We start from the raw sequence: 15,944 nt of genomic DNA, 5'->3' as shown, positions 1-15,944 counted from the left end.
GACATTTTGCAAGCTCTCTTGTCAAGGTTGGCCTCATCGGAATGAATACGATAAAGATGGAGGAACAGGGAGAATGGAATGGAGTCTTTACAGGAAGCAGGCTGCGAGGATGTACAGTCCAAGTAACTGTTGAAGTTGGTGGGTATAGGTGAACAGTCTATCTCCAGAAATGGAAACAGAGATGTTGAGGTAGGGTAGACAGGCATCGTGATAGACTAGGTGAAGGTGAGAGCCGAGTGGACATTGCAAGTTGGCTGGGTGAGAATGGAGGAAGAGGGGACAAGTGGGGAATGTGAGATTTAAATAGTTTTGTGAATAGAAGGAGTTGCAAACACCTAGAGACTACATTGTATAATAGAAGATGTGTGATGGTCTTATTGAAGTGGTCAGTGATGAAAACAGTAGCCAGATAAATATCAACTGAAAGAACTGTGGATTCTATAAATCAGACACAAAAACAGAAATTACTGCAACAGCTCAAGGGGAGATAGGAGGTATTTGAGAGCTGGCGCTCAGCCTCTGTAATGTAGAGGTCAGTCTGCCAGATTACAGCAGCGCCATCCTGATGAGCAGGCTTCATAACAAAGGCAGAGCACAGAGTGCAGTCAGTTTCTTTGGACAAGAGTCCTCTCCCGTCCCACAGACCCTTTGCACACCTCCAACACTCTCCACCCACCTGGACCCTTCCCCCTTGACTTTTATCTGCACAAGATCTCTTCATTCAGATTTGTTGACATGACATCGGTCACATCAATTTCTGTGCTCCTCTTACCCTTCCAACCTATCCTCCCAAGAACTGAGTGGTCTCAGATCCAACCCTGACTTTATTATGAAGCCTGCTGATCAGGGTGGGGCTGTTGTTGTCTCGCAGACTGATCTCTACAATGCAGAGGCTGAGCGCCAGCTCTTTCATAACTCCTCATCGCTTCCTGGACTATGAAGCCAGAATGGAACATCAGGCCATTGTGCCAAGTATGGTCACTGACCTAATTTCATCTGGTAATCACCCTCCCCACTGCCTCCCAGCTATAATGCCCCAGTCCTCCACAGCTCGCTTCTACCTCTTTCCCAAAATACACAAACAGGACTGCCCAGGCAAACCCATTGTTTCTTCCTGCTCCTGCCCCATAGAATGCATCACATCCTACCATTACTCAGTCTTTTCTCCCTTGTCCAGTTCCTGTCCATTTATATCTGTGATTCATCAGACACTTTATGCCAGTTTCAGAATTCCCAGTTTGTGGGCTCCAGCTGCCTCCTCTTTACCATGGATGTGCAACCCCTTTACACCTTCATCTTCCATCAGGATGATCCTAGGGCTCTGCACTTCTTCCTTGAATTAAGGCCTGAACTATTTCTCCCCACTCCCCTCCCCAGCCCCACCCCACCCTACCACCACAACCACTATCACCATCAAGCAGCCTCGTGGTATCCCCTGAGCTACCATCAGTTCTCTCGACCCAAAATGCTAACTTTAATTTCTCTCCACAGATGTTGCCAGACCTGCTGATCCTGATACATATCTATAGATTTAATATAGTCAACTGTTCAACAAGGTGGAAATATTTGTAAATTTCCATAATGAAGGATGAAAAGACAGTTTTCAGATAGTGAGGCTGATAGAATCACAAAATCCCTGCAATGTTAAAGCAGGTAAATTCAGCCCATTCAGACCATTCCAATCCTGTGAAGATCATCCCACCCAGACTCAAGCCCCCACCATTATCTCTGTAACTCTACATTTCACATGGATAATCCACCTAGCCTGTACAACCCTCATCAAAAACTGCACATTTTAGGACTGTGGGAAAAACCCCATGCAGACACAGACATTTGCCTGAGGCTGGAATCAAAACAAACTCCCTGGTGTTGTGAGGCAACAGCACTAACCATTGAGCTACTGAGACAATACTTTGAATAATCTCTTGATCAAGCAGTGAACCCATTGGCCGTTGAAAGCATTTGATCAGAGGCCCAATCCAGTCTGAGGGTTGTGATTCAGTGCAATGATCCTGGTCAGTTTTTCAAAGGTTTGGAATGTGAGAAGGGTTAAGGTCATCATGCAGGAGGGGTCAGGTGACGTGAACAATGCCATTATTTCCAGGTGAGGGAACGGAGTGATTGGGGATGTTGGGAACATGGAAGGAAATGGACAATAAAGAAACAATGAGTAGCCATGTGAATAATTAACTCACCTCCTAGTAGCAAATAAATCATTACAGAGGAGAATATGATAAATCAAATTGTATTTAAATATTGCCCATGTGCCCACATCGTAGCCCAAAGAGCTTCTGAACCATTGAAGTGTTTTTGTGGAATATTCACAGTTGTAATGTAGGAAATGAGAGAATCAATCTGGGAGCAGTGAGGTCACAGACACAGCTTTGTGACAATGAGAAAGTCATCAGTTTGATGATATTGTTTATAGTAGAAAAGTTCACTGACACCAAGCGAACTTAAACATTGCATTATTTCTAACAGTAATGCAAAAGACTAAAAAGTAGGTCCTCCAGGGTAATTATATCTGTGCTAGTGACAATAGAAATAGGAGGATAAGGCAGAATGTATGGCTGAGGAGCCTGTGCAAGGAACAAGGATTCATATTTTTGGACTAATGGGATCTCTTCTGGGGTAGAAGTGACCTGTATAAGATGGACTGGCTGCAACTGAATTGGAAAGGGACCAATATCCTGGCGGGGGATTTGCTAGCCCTACACAGGAGGCTGAGAGGTGGATCTGATGAAGGTGTAGAAAAACATGATGATTATAGATTGGGTAAATTTCAGGGTACTTTTCCCCTTAATGGAATGGTCAATAACTGGGGAAATAGGTTGAAGGGAAGGCACAGGTATTTTGGAGAGAAATTACTCACCCAGACGACTGTGAGCATCAAGAACTCACTGCCTGAAAGGAGACAGAAACCATTGCAATATTTAGGAAGTTATTCAGAGGGAGTGACAGATGTCACATGGCATGTAAACAGACTCTTCCATCCAAATCATCCACACTGACCAGATACCCCAAACTGACCCAGACCATTTGCCAGCATTTGGCCCATATCCCTCTAAACCCTTCCAATCATTCACCCATCCAGATGCGTTTTGAATGTTGCAATTGTAGCAGCCTCCAAGACTTCTTCTGGCAGCTCATTCCATACACGCACTACCCTCTGCATGAAAAGAAAATGCCCCTTTGGTCCGTATTACTTCTTACTTCTCTCAACTTAAACTTATACCCTCTACTTTAGGACTACCCTACAGGGGAAAAAAAGACCCTAACTATTCATCCTATCCATGTCTCTCATAATTTTTAAAAATTCTATAAGATCACTCCTCAGCTTCCCATCTGGTCACCTCCCCTCAATCTCATTGTCCTCTTGGTTTGTACCTGCCATTAACTGTCGCATAGCCCAACACACAGCCTCACTGCATTATCCACCATCCACCCAACTCACCTCCACATTCCCCACATCCATTCATTCCACTAAATTGTTCACCATTCAGTCCTCCCCCACACTCCCTTCATTGTCCAACCTTCACAATTCCCTCCCCCCTCCACCTCAGACTTCCCTCCACCTCAGTCTCCAATCCTCACTCTCCTTGTCACTCCACCATCCCCTGACACTCTGATTGCCTACACTCTCCAATTGTCCCTTCCCATCAATGCTCCCTCAATCCCACCTGCTCTGCCCTTCCCCCTCAATCTCACAGCCCCCTCCTGATCACTCCTCCCACCCTCTCAGCCCACTCTTCCCTCACCCTCACTATCCTCTTGAGCACAGCTTCCCAATCCGGCCACTCTCCCCTCAACCTTGCTCTGCTCCCACCCTCTGCCTCGCACTGCCCCTCAATCCTATCTCACATTTGTCTTCCCCCTCCACTGCATTCCTCCATAATTGCTCTGCCATGATTTTCCCATTCCTGATTCTCCCCTCTCTTTTAATCATGCCTCCTCACACTCCCCTTCCCGATCACTCTTGTCTCCACTTCACTCAATTTCCACATCATCCTTGGATCCAGTCGCCTCCCACATGTTCCACAGACTTCCTCAATTCCCAAGACCCAACTCTCTCCTCTCGTCCTTACACTCCCCTCATCTTTACTTTCCTCTCCTCCTCACACAAACCTCACCTCATCCTCCAATTCAGGCACCTCCACAATCTGCACAAGACCGTATTTTGTTACTTTCTCACTTCCGCATCTCACTTTATTCCCCTTACTCTTAACCCACCCCTCCCCCTTATATACCCTTCACTCACCCCACTCACTCATCTCTCCCATGCCCAAAAGTAACTTGTCTTTCTCACCTCCAACTCAGCCATTCCTTCCTCTTCACTCTCAGTGGTTAGCACTGCTGCCTCACAGCACCAACCTTGGGCAACTGTCTTGTGTGGAGCTTGCATATTCTCCCCGTGTCTGCGTGGGTTTCCTCCGGGTGCTCCGGTTTCCTCCCACAGTCCAAAGATGTGCAAGTCAGATGAATTGACCATGCTAAATTGCCCATAGTGTTAGGAGCATTAGTCAGAGGGGAAATGGGTTGGGGTGGGTCACGTTTCGGAGAATCAGTGTGGACTCGTTGGGTCAAAGGGCCTGTTTCCACACTGTAGGGAATCTAGTCTAATCATCCCTCTTTCACTCATCCCCTCATTCACCACTTTTTCCATCACTCAACTCTCCACTCACTCTCCCAATCTCCAAACCTCAACTGTCCACTTATTTTTGTTGTCCTCATGTCCTCACCCTCCCATTCTATGCTGTCACTCACTCTCCCTTACCCTATCCCAAACAGTCCCCTCCCTTCACAAAACCCCCACACCTTCTCCCACATCCCTATTCAGCTTCTACTCATTCTCTCTTCCATCACTTCCCCCAAGCCTTCACTCTGCCATTCCCTGCCTCTTATTTCTTCCCACTGTTTATCATGCTCCCATCCTCCTTCCTTAAATCCTCCCTTACAAATGTAACCCCACTGTACTCCCTCGCTCAGTCTCTACACTCACTTGCTGCCCATCACTCCTGCTTCCCCTTGCTATCTCCATTCCCATCCACTCACATCATCTCACTCTCCCCTTCCCCTTGAATTCACCCACCCTCCACTTCTTCTCCCCTCCCCCACTCTCCCTTTCCCCTCACCCTTGCTTCATCTTGTTATTGTGCTCTGTGGTCTCGCTCCCCCATTATTCTCCCCTCCTCTTATAATACCTTTCCTTTTCCTCTCACATCTACCTTCCATTACCCTCACTCTCCTACCCTACTCTTCCCTCCCAATACATGTCATCCTCCTGGACTTAGCCATCTCCCTTACCTGTCCATGCCCCCTCTCTGTCAGTCTCTCCTCTCCCTCACTATGCCCTCTCCTCATCCTGTTCACAGTATTCTCTCTCACAAACCCTTTCATCCCCCCCCACCTCTCCGCACGCCCCTCACTCTGCCCATTAGACCCCCCATCTGACCGCCACCATCTGACATTCCCGTATGCTGTCCCATATACCCTTGCTCTCTCCTCACTTTCACTCCATTCACATCTGCCACACTCTCTGCCCCTCGGTCTCTCCTTATATTCTGCTTCAGTTTAACCTATCCAGCACACTCCCCCTTACCAATACACTCTCACATCCTATCCCGTCAACTACCCCTTCTTATCCCTAATCCTCCCAGCTTGCCAAATGATGCTACATTCCCCAGCCTGCTTTCTACCCCTCCTAAGTTTACCCTTTCTCATTGCTCTCACCCAAGCACTCACCCTCGCATTGCTCAACCCCTTCTGAGCTTCCCCTCATTCTCTAAAACTCTCTCTCATACTGCCCCTTTGCACTCCCCTCCTCTCTCTCACCTAACCCTCCTCACTCTCAATCCTCATTCCTTACTCCCCAACCCTCCTCTCTATCTCGCGTCTCTGCACTCTCTCCCACCTCTAACTGCTCTTCACGTGCATTCCAATTCCCCACAACCCATAACTGATCCCTCTCACTTTCCCTCCCTCAATTCTCCCTACCCAGCCCTCTGCCTTATGCATCCTTCTTCCTCATTATCATACTCTCATCACTCACTGTACTTTTCCTCAATCACTTCTCTTTCCCTGTCCCTCCCCACTTTCAAACTTCCCTTTTATGCACTTGTCCTATCTCTTCTCTACACCCATTTTCCCTCTATCGCTCAACCCTTCACTGTCGTTCAACCCCTCACTCTCCCTGGCCTTTCTCACCCTATTGCCCTCTGATGGTGTTATTTGATCTCTCCCCTAGCTCCAGCCTCTCTGACTCTGGATCCAATCACAGCAAATCCTTGGCTCATTCTGTCTGAGGACCGGACCAGTGTGACAGTCGGAGACAAACGGCAGTCGCTCCATGATGCCCCGGAGAGGTTTGATTCCTGGCATTGTGTCCTGGCATCAGAGGGATTCACATCAGGGAGACATTACTGGGAGGTGGAGGTGGGGGAGAAGAGCTGGTGGATTCTGGGAATGGCGCGAGAGTCTGTGAAGAGGAAAGGGTGGATCAAACTGAACACAGAGACCGGATTCTGGATTGTGAGGCTATATCCTGGAAGGGGTTATTTTGCTGCCACCTGCCCCTCACTGACACCCCTCTCCCCGAGTGTGAATCCCCAGAAGATCGGTGTTTTCCTGGACTATGAGGGTGGACAGGTGTCATTTTACAATGCGGACAGCATGTCCCATTTCCACACTTTCACCCACACTTTCACTGAGAGGGTCTTTCCCTTCTTCCATCCAGGACGGGATGATGACGGGGAAAACTCTGCCCCACTGACAATCTGCGGGATTAAAGGGCACTGACAAATCCATCTAATAATTTCATCCCATCCCCCTGCCTCCTGCCAGCTGTAAACTGATGATGGTTGGTCTCAGTCATTGGTGGAGAGAGAAGCCAGGTTAACATTCCGGGAACAAACCCTGTATCGGAACCTGGAACTGAAAGGTCAGTAAGGAGCTGAGTAGGGCTGGGTGAAAGAAGGAGGTGGAGAGCAGAAAGAAATAGAAGTTCAATTGTAGAGAGGGACTGATGGGTAGAATGAGCTGTGAGCTGCAGGAAACCGGGGACCTTCCTGCCTGTAATGGGAGGTGGCGCTACATGACGGTGATGGAGATGAATCAGCCAGTGGGTCTCAGACTGGGCTCAGTGGAGTATTTCCAGAGAGACACCAAATAATTTCACTACATGGTCAATGGAGTCTTTCCAGGGGGACTGGGCTCAATTAAAATAAAAATATCAGACTGGATGTCTTTGGACTCTCACCATGTGTCAGTAATATAAATCCCACACATGATGTAATAACATTGAGAAACTGGTCTTGTTTTGCTCAGGTTTGTAACTATTGCCCGGAATGCTGCTGCTCTTTCATAAAATTGTAAAATTTGAAAACCTCAGATTTGAAACTGATGGGTGAATTGATCATTTATGTCATGATCATATAATATTTAACTAGGAGAAAGTGAGGACTGCAGATGCTGGGGTTCAGAGCTTAAAAATGTGTTGCTGGAAAAGCGCAGCAGGTCAGGCAGCATCAAAGGAGAAGGTGAATCAACGTTTCGGGCATAAGCTCTCCTTTAGGAGTGAGGAAGGTGTGCCAAGCAGGCTAAGATAAAAGGTAGGGAGGAGGGACTTGGGGGAGGGGCATTGGGAATGCGATAGGTGGAAGGAGGTTAAGGTGAGGTTGATAGGCTGGAGAGGGGGTGGGGCGGAGAGGTCGGGAAGAAGATTGCAGGTCAAGAAGGCGGTGCTGAGTCTGAGGGTTGGGACTGAGAAAAGGTGGGGGGAGGGGAAATGAGGAAGCTGGAGAAATCTGTATTCATCCCTTGTGGTTGGAGAGCGACTCATCTTCCGCCTAGGAACCTCCAACCACAAGGAATGAATACAGATTTCTCCAGCTTCCTCATTTCCCCTCCCCCCACCTTTTCTCAGTCCCAACCCTCAGACTCAGCACCGCCTTCTTGACCTGCAATCTTCTTCCCGACCTCTCCGCCCCACCCCCTCTCCAGCCTATCAACCTCACCTTAACCTCCTTCCACCTATCGCATTCCCAATGCCCCTCCCCCAAGTCCCTCCTCCCTACCTTTTATCTTAGCCTGCTTGGCACACCTTCCTCACTCCTGAAGGAGAGCTTATGCCCGAAACGTCGATTCACCTTCTCCTTTGATGCTGCCTGACCTGCTGCGCTTTTCCAGCAACACATTTTTAAGCTCATATAATATTTAACTATGTTTGAAACCGTTCGTTTGGTGCAAACTGCAATGTAGGTGGAGTCGTGGTTATCACTTATCCCTGAGTTATTGCTCTCTCATCATTATCTACAGTGAAATAATCCTTTAATCACCCCAATGAAAATGTCTGTTTGATAGGAATGATTATTCTAGCAATCTTTGCACGGAACCTATTCAGATTTTGTCAATGTTATGGTTGCGTAATTATAATTTAGAACTTAGAACATAGAAAAGTACAGCACAAAACAGACACTTTGGTCCACGATGTTGAGCTGAGGTTTAATCCTAATGTAAAATATAATAACTACTGCTTTCTATGTGCATGTCCAGCAGTTGCTTAAATGTCCCCAATGACTCTGCTTCCACCACCACCGCTAGCAGTGCATTCCATGCATTCACAACTCTCTGCGTGAAGAACCTACCTCTGATGTGTCCTCTGTATCTTTCTCCTAATATCTTAAAACTATGATCTCTCATATCAGTCAATCCTGCCCTGGGTAAAAGTCTCTGGCTATTTACTCTATCTATTCCTATCAGTATCTTGTATAACTCGATCAGGTCTCATCCCATCCTCCTTCTCTCCAGAGAGAAAAGTTCAAGCTTATTCAACCTCTCTTCATAAGGCAAGCCCTCCAGTCCAGGCAGCATTCTGGTAAACCTTCTTTGAACCCTCTCTAGAGCCTCTGTATCTTTCCTGCAGTAGGGCGACCAGAACTGGACACAATATTCCAAGTGTTGTCTCATCAGGGACTTGTAGAGCTGTAGCAAAACCTCGTGGCTCTTAAACTCGATCCTCCTGTTAATGAAGGCCAAAACACCATATGCTTTCTTAACAACGCTCTCCACTTGGGTGGCAACTTTGAGGGATCTATGTATCTGCACACCCAGATCCCTCTGTTTCTCCATACTGCCAAGAATCCTGTCTTTAATCCTATATTCAGCATTCGAGTTCGACCTTCCAAAATGCATCACTTCAAATTCATCCAGATTGAACTCCATCTGCCATTTCTTAGCCCAGCTCTGCATCCTGTCTGTGTCGCGCTGCAGATAGCCAAAAATCCCTGTATCCCATACTTCCTGACTTTATGAATGAGCCCACTTAGATTGTAGTGCAGTATCAAATTTGAAATTAGTTTCTTCAATCAAATCAACATCTGCGATTCATTTGAGTGAAAGCAAGGTTCCTAAAAAAACATAAAATTACGATATCTCACACCATTGGTGAGAACTGCTGCCAGAGAATCACTATAGAAGACCCCCCACCCACTGAATATAAACCTCCCCTAAATCAAATCATTCAAGGGTATAAAACAGACATGGCCACTTGACCCAATCTAATGCCTTTTCTGCCACCAAGGAGATCACTAGTCCCTGAAACGACGGCTGCTGACACACTTGAATCATATTCAGTAACCTTCTGATATTATTGGTTGGATCTGTGGGCTTTTAAAAACGAGTCTGGCCGTCTCTAACAATGGAGGGCAGTACAGTTTCCAATCTTGGACAAGATTTTAAAATCAGCATTTAAATGTGAGATGGGCCTATAGGAGGCACATTCCTCTGAGGTCTACCCTTTCTTAAGGATAAGAAAAATATGAGCCTCTCTTCAGGATGGCGGGAGGCAATCTTGGCTGTACAAGTAATTATACGTCTAACATCTATTTATAAATTCTTTGTAAAACTTGCTGGGAAGACCATCAGGGCCAGGCACCTTCCCACGCTGCATCTGCTTCACAGCCTCCTATAACTCTTGCTCTGTTAAAGGGGCATTAAGGAAAGATGCCTGTTCCGAGGTTACACCTGGAAGATCCAGGTTCTTAAAGAAGGACTCCATCTGAGCCCTCACAATGTTCAGATTGGTACAGTTTAAAATAAAATTTCCAAAATGCAGCATTGATCTTTTTAGAATCACAAGTAACCATCCAAGTCCCGTCCCTAATTGAGGCAATCGATTGGGGGGCATTATGTTTCCTGGCAAGATATGCTAGATACCTGCCTGGCTTTGTCACTGTGCTCAGACAGTCTTTGTTTCACAAAACAAAGTTTCTTCCTTTCTGCCTGCGTGAGCATGAAGTTCAAGGTGGACCAAAGAGCTGTAACCCACTGCAGCTTAGCCACCAATGGTCTGTTAAAAATATGTCTTCTCTGCTGTCTTTAGCCGTGCCTCAAGCAGGCATTGCTGCTCCCCCTTCTGTCATTTCTGGCACTAACATTACCCTTATCCTCAGTCTCTAAGTATTCTGTAGTGTAATCAGAAATAGTAATGTTTCCAATTGTATAAGATATTACCAAATCCAAGGATTACACAGAAGTTATGAAAGAACAATCCTAATATGACGCTAGTGCAGAGTAGAAACGAAAAACATAATGTCCCTACCTGTGGAGTGGAGATGCCTCCAGACATCTACCAATCCCAATTACGCACGAAAGTCCGCTAGCTGCTCAGATTGTAAAGAAAGTGTTGAGGGACCTCCAGGCATTCTATCCAACATGGGCTCCATTAGACACTTAACGTCTCCCCCTCCAATAATTTGCTGTGGTGCAAGAGCCATCAGTTTGAGAATGCATCAATCAAAAATTCAAAGGGATGCGGCGGTGGACAATAAACATTCAAAATACCATACTCTTCTCCATGTAAGAATGCCGAACTGTCCATACTCATTTCAATCTGATCTAGCAACTTGAATGGAAGATTCTTCTGATTAAGTATGGCCTTTCCCATAACTCCTAGTACTATAGGAGGAGAAATACGCCCAATCAAACCCACTCTGCTGCAATTTCAGATATCCCTTATCTTAAAGGCGAGTCTCCTGCAAAAGGACAATGCCCACCCTCTACTTTCTAAGACTAGAAAGCACCTTTTTTCTCTTAACTGGCAATTAGCTCCCTCTTATATTCCACATACACCATTTAACGACACAATTAGCCATGACTATAACAGCATTTGAATTCCAAAACGGAAGAATTTGACTTACCAATTGCTGAGCATAATCAAAAAAAGACACATGAAGCCTAAAAAAATGCATAAACTAAAACTACTACAACTACCATACTAGTAACTACATGTACGAAAGAAACAACAAACCAAACCTAATATAAGGTACTAAGTGAGGAGCTCTACCCCCTGCCCACAGGGGACACTTACATATACCAAATACTCCTTCATAACTCCTTCCAGCTTGAGACAAATCCCAGTTTAAGCCAAGAAAGGAAAGAAAGAAAAATAATATGAACAACAAACTTAAAGCTAGGCACTCTACCCACCCTCCAAATATATATTAACACCCATTGATATCAGAAAAAAATTCAACAACAATTTATTTTAGAAAAGGAGAGAGACAGAAAAGCAAAAAACAAAATGCTATTGTCCACATCCAGTCACCCAGTCTATTTTAAAACATCCAAAAAGCTTTTCACTTTTTCTGGAGTCAAATGAGTGCACAGACCCATCATAAGTGAAACAAATGACACCTCAAGGAATACTGTGTACCAACGTCTCTCAGTCTTCTCTTGGCTTCATCAAAGGACTCCCTTTTACGAATCATAGCCGCAGAAAGGTCCTGGAAGAATGTTGTTCTGGAACCTTTGTGAGTTAAGGCCTGTGGATCCTTCTCCTTCATTCTGGAGGCCTCCATAACTTTAACTTCGTCCTTGTAACTGTGGGGTCACACTCGGACCACATGATGGTTGTGGTCCAAACTGGACCGATACTCTGTGACCTGATGGACCCTCTCAGCTTTCACCCAGCCTGACCTGTCCTCCAAGCCAAGAAATTGCAGAAACCAGCTCTCAAAGGAGCTCACTGGCTGATCGCCTTCCTTTTGGCAGCCCCACGATGCGGAGGTTGTTTCGCCTACCTCTATCCTCGAGGTTGTAGACTTCTTCAAATAAGGTCAGGACCAGTTTCTTTTGAGATCTTGAATTTGTTCCTTTGAAGAGTTGATTGTGGTCTCTGAAGCTGCGGTCCTTCATTCAACCTCCTCCGTTCAGTGTCCAAGGCCTTTCAACTGCGTCTCGTGCTTGTGGAACACGGCCAAGATCAGGTCCAGCCTACCGCAGAGCTTCTCTGCAATTGACACCTCGATCTTTTCCCACAGTTTTGCAAACTCCGCAGCCAGGACCTGATGGGTGAGTGACTCCATCAGACTAATGGAGGGGGCTGTAGATGTAGTTGCAGCTGCCAGTGTGTTTGACATCTCCTGTGAGTTCCCCATGTGACATAGTCCAACCTTGACCTTTTGTCACATTTCTTTAATAGAACAGACTTTGTAAAAATTGGTATCAGTTCAGTAGCTCTTTAAATGCTGATTTTCACAAAAATAACTTAGGTGGGGAGGGTGAATGTGTTACTTTGCCTGAGTTGAGATACAGAGTTAAGCAAAGCAGACCTTTCTGATCGTCGTTATTTGGATCACCCTCAGTCCCTTTTCAATCTTACCCCTCTCACCTTAAAGCTATGTTCTCTAATTTTGGACACCTCTACCCTGGAAAAAAGACCTTGACTATACACTCTATCTGTGCTCTGCATGATTTTAAAGCTTCTATAAAGTCACCCTCGGACTCCAGCGCTCCAGGGAAAATAACCACAGCCTATTCAGCCTTTCCCTACCATTCAAAGCTTCCAAGCCTGGCAAAACCATTGTGTAATTTTTCTGAACACTTTCATATTTCACAACATCTTTCTATAGCTGTGAAACCAGAATTGAATGTGATTCCCTTTTTTAAAAAAAAGTAACGAATACGATTGATGAAGGCCAAACGGTGGATGTGATCTGCATGGACTTTAGTATGATGTTTGACAAGCTTCCTCATGATAGACTGGGTAGCATGGTTCGATCACAGAGAATGCAGGGATCACTCGCCATTTGGATACAGAACTGGCTTGAAGGTAGAAGACAGAGGGCAGTGGTGGAGGGTTGCTTTTCAGACTGGAGGCCTGTGACCAGTGATGTGCCACAAGGATCAGTGCTGGGCTATATATATATATATATATATATATATGATTTGAGTGTGAACATCGGTGATAAAGTTAGTAAGTTTGCAGGTGACACCAAAATTGGAGGTGTAGTGGACAGTGAAGAAGGTTATCTCAGAGTACAATGGGATGTGGCTGACGGAGTTTAATTTAGATAAATGTGATGTGCTGCATTTTGGAAAGGCAAATCAGGGCAGGACCATACACTTAATGGTAAGGTGTTGGGCAGTGTTGATGAACAAAGAGAACTTAGAGTGCAGGTTTGTAGTTCCTGAAAGTGGTGACACAGATAAAAAGGATAGTGAAGCAGGTGTTTTGTATTTTTTCCTTTATTGGTCAGAGCATTAAGTAGAGGAGTTGGGAGGTCATGTTGCAGCTGCACAGGACATTGGTTAGGCCACTTTTGGAATACTGTTTGCCTCCTATTGCAAGGTTGATGAGAAACATGAAAGCATTCAGAAAAGATATAAAAGGATGTTGCCAGGTTTGGCATTTTTGAGCAATCGGGAGAGGCTGAATAGAGTGGGGCTGGTTTTCCTGCAGTGTCAGAGTTTGGGGGATGACCTTATCCAGGTTTATAAGATCATGAGGGGCATGGATAGGGCAAATAGACAATGTCTTTTACCAGGGGTGGGGAAGTCAAGAACAAAATGTGAATGATCTAATTTTGAGGGAGGTTGGTGGAGAAGTGATGAGTGAAGGGACAGCAGATGAAGGGGTAAGAGAGAGAGAGAGAGATGGGGAGGGTGATGGAGTTTTGTCGGGGTGAGGAGACTGAGGGTTTGTGGAGTGTTAGGGGTAGAGGAAAGGGAGGGATTGACATGATGTGGACATAGGGGAGTGATGTGGAAGGAGTGGGAGTAGGGGAGCAAAATGAGGGGAGTGGAGAGAGAAGATTGGGAGGAGAGGATGGAAGACAGGAGGAATGTGGGAATGAGAGAGAGGATGGTCATGGGATGGGGAAATCATTGTCAAGGCAACAAATCAGTGTTGGGGAGAAGAGTGCCAGGGAGAGGAGGAAAGGCCAGAGGAGAATGGGCAGAGGGAGAGCGGGAGGTGGAAAATTTCCCAGTGTCGTGTGGACCCCAGCAACTCAGAAGATAGGGGTCAAACAGTCCCATTACCTTGAAATCCATCACAGACTCTGTAGCAATGGGAACAGAGAGAGAATAAGATCCATCCGTCTTCACAAACTTTTGTTTCATTCATACTAATAGAAACAGAAAGGGAGGGCAACAGAGAGAGTCTGACAGAGAGAAACAAAGGGACAGACAGATGATAGAGAAGTTATAAAGTGATTGATATTTCTCTCAGTACAAACCTGTGACAGTGGAGTACTCTCAGAGTACAAGCTCTCCACTCATGCAGAACTCCCTCAGTAGAGATTCTGACACTGCACTCTCCCACTCTGACATTTTGTGACATTCCCTCAGTTCTAAATTCTGACAATATGGGACTCCCTCAATGCTGACCTGTTGACTGCAAAGCATCTCCTTAGTACAGAGCATCTGACAGTACTGTACACTGTCTGTAATCACCCTTCAGAAGTGTAGTACTATCTGATAGTTGAGCATTTAATGGCTAGCCCAGGTTGCTTACTCAAATCTCTGGTCCAGGAATTGCCTGGATGTGTGGAGCTCCAATAACACTCCAGAAGCTTGACATTATCCAGGGAGAAAGCAGTCTAATGGCTAATCACACCTTCCACCACATTTAACATTCACTGCATCCACTGCACCTAAGTCTGAATGTACATCTTCTACAATATGCAGTGCAGTAATTTACCAACGCAACTTTGCAACCTCCTTCCAAACCTTGAACCTAAGTAACCGCAGCAGGGCAAGAGCAGCAGACATGTGGGCACACCAATACCTGCACATTCCCCACCAAACTCCAGATTTGGAAATATACCATTGTTTGTTCAGTCTTGTCAGATCAAAATCCTGAAACTCCTTCCATAATATTGCTACGGTTTCCTACATCTGGGCAGAAGACAGCTCAGTACCACCTTTTTTGGATAATTAAGGATAGCCAAGAAAACCCACATTCATCAATGAATAAAAAATGCCTTGCTCCTCTCAGTCAGTGTTTGATGAACTACCAATTCCACAAGAGGAATGGCAAAATTGAAACAAGTAATTTTTAATGGAATTTCTTTGTCCAACCTTGGAAGATCCAAACAGGAAAGTGAATCTGGAGAAACATTCCAGAATTTCATAAAACCAATGTCAGCAGATTTAGAAAATGACGGGTTGCAATTGCCTGAAATGCTATCAATAGTTTACATCACAAACCAAGTACAAAGGAAATAATTGAAGCAAGCATTCTGGCCTCAGGAATTGAATATTCATGAATGTGCTTCCACATACATTGACTAAAATATAGATTTCCCTGAACTTCCATTGTTGAATTTCCAAAAAAAAAGTTAGATTCCTTGTTCTGTTTCTGCAACATTTTACAAATGCATACATATCACAGCAACACATTTCAATAAGGAAGAAAAATTCCAAAAGATGGATCAACAATGTGTGGTTAATTCAAAATGTTAAAGGTGGTGTCCAACATAAAGAAAAAGCAAGTAATTGTGTCAAGACAGATGACAGGTGAGAAGACTGGTCAAAATATTATTTTAAAATCAAAAAATGATGAAAAGATGAATGAGAATGAGAAAATTACTCTATGGGAGAATGCTAACCAGAAATATAAAAACACAGAGATCTTGTAAATATTTAGAACAGAAAAGTTCAAG

The 15,944-nt window shown here is 45.2% G+C and overlaps 1 protein-coding gene across 6 annotated transcripts in view; it reads left to right on the top strand.

Annotated features, from left to right (window-relative positions):
- The window catches only part of LOC122541549 (zinc-binding protein A33-like), a 54,842-nt gene that overhangs the window by 17,781 nt on the left and 21,117 nt on the right, over nt 1–15,944 (top strand). For 3 of the 6 annotated variants that reach the window (XR_015753027.1, XR_015753029.1, XR_015753028.1), the window contains exon 6: nt 6,245–6,937. Coding sequence is in view for 3 of the 6 variants with exons in the window: in XM_087979273.1 (XP_087835399.1) it covers nt 6,245–6,795 (551 nt within the window). In the remaining 3 variants the exon portion in view is untranslated. Of the gene's footprint in view, nt 1–6,244; nt 7,387–15,944 lie in introns of those variants that run through there. The other 3 variants (XM_087979273.1, XM_087979274.1, XM_043678378.2) reach the window with 1 other exon arrangement.

Source organism: Chiloscyllium plagiosum, unplaced genomic scaffold (genome assembly GCF_037043375.1).
Source record: "Chiloscyllium plagiosum isolate Xiang-an unplaced genomic scaffold, Cpla_swu_hap1 HiC_scaffold_35, whole genome shotgun sequence".
NCBI lineage: Eukaryota > Metazoa > Chordata > Chondrichthyes > Orectolobiformes > Hemiscylliidae > Chiloscyllium > Chiloscyllium plagiosum.
Note: the sequence above shows the minus strand (reverse complement) of the source record. Positions and strands in the feature narration are given on the sequence as shown.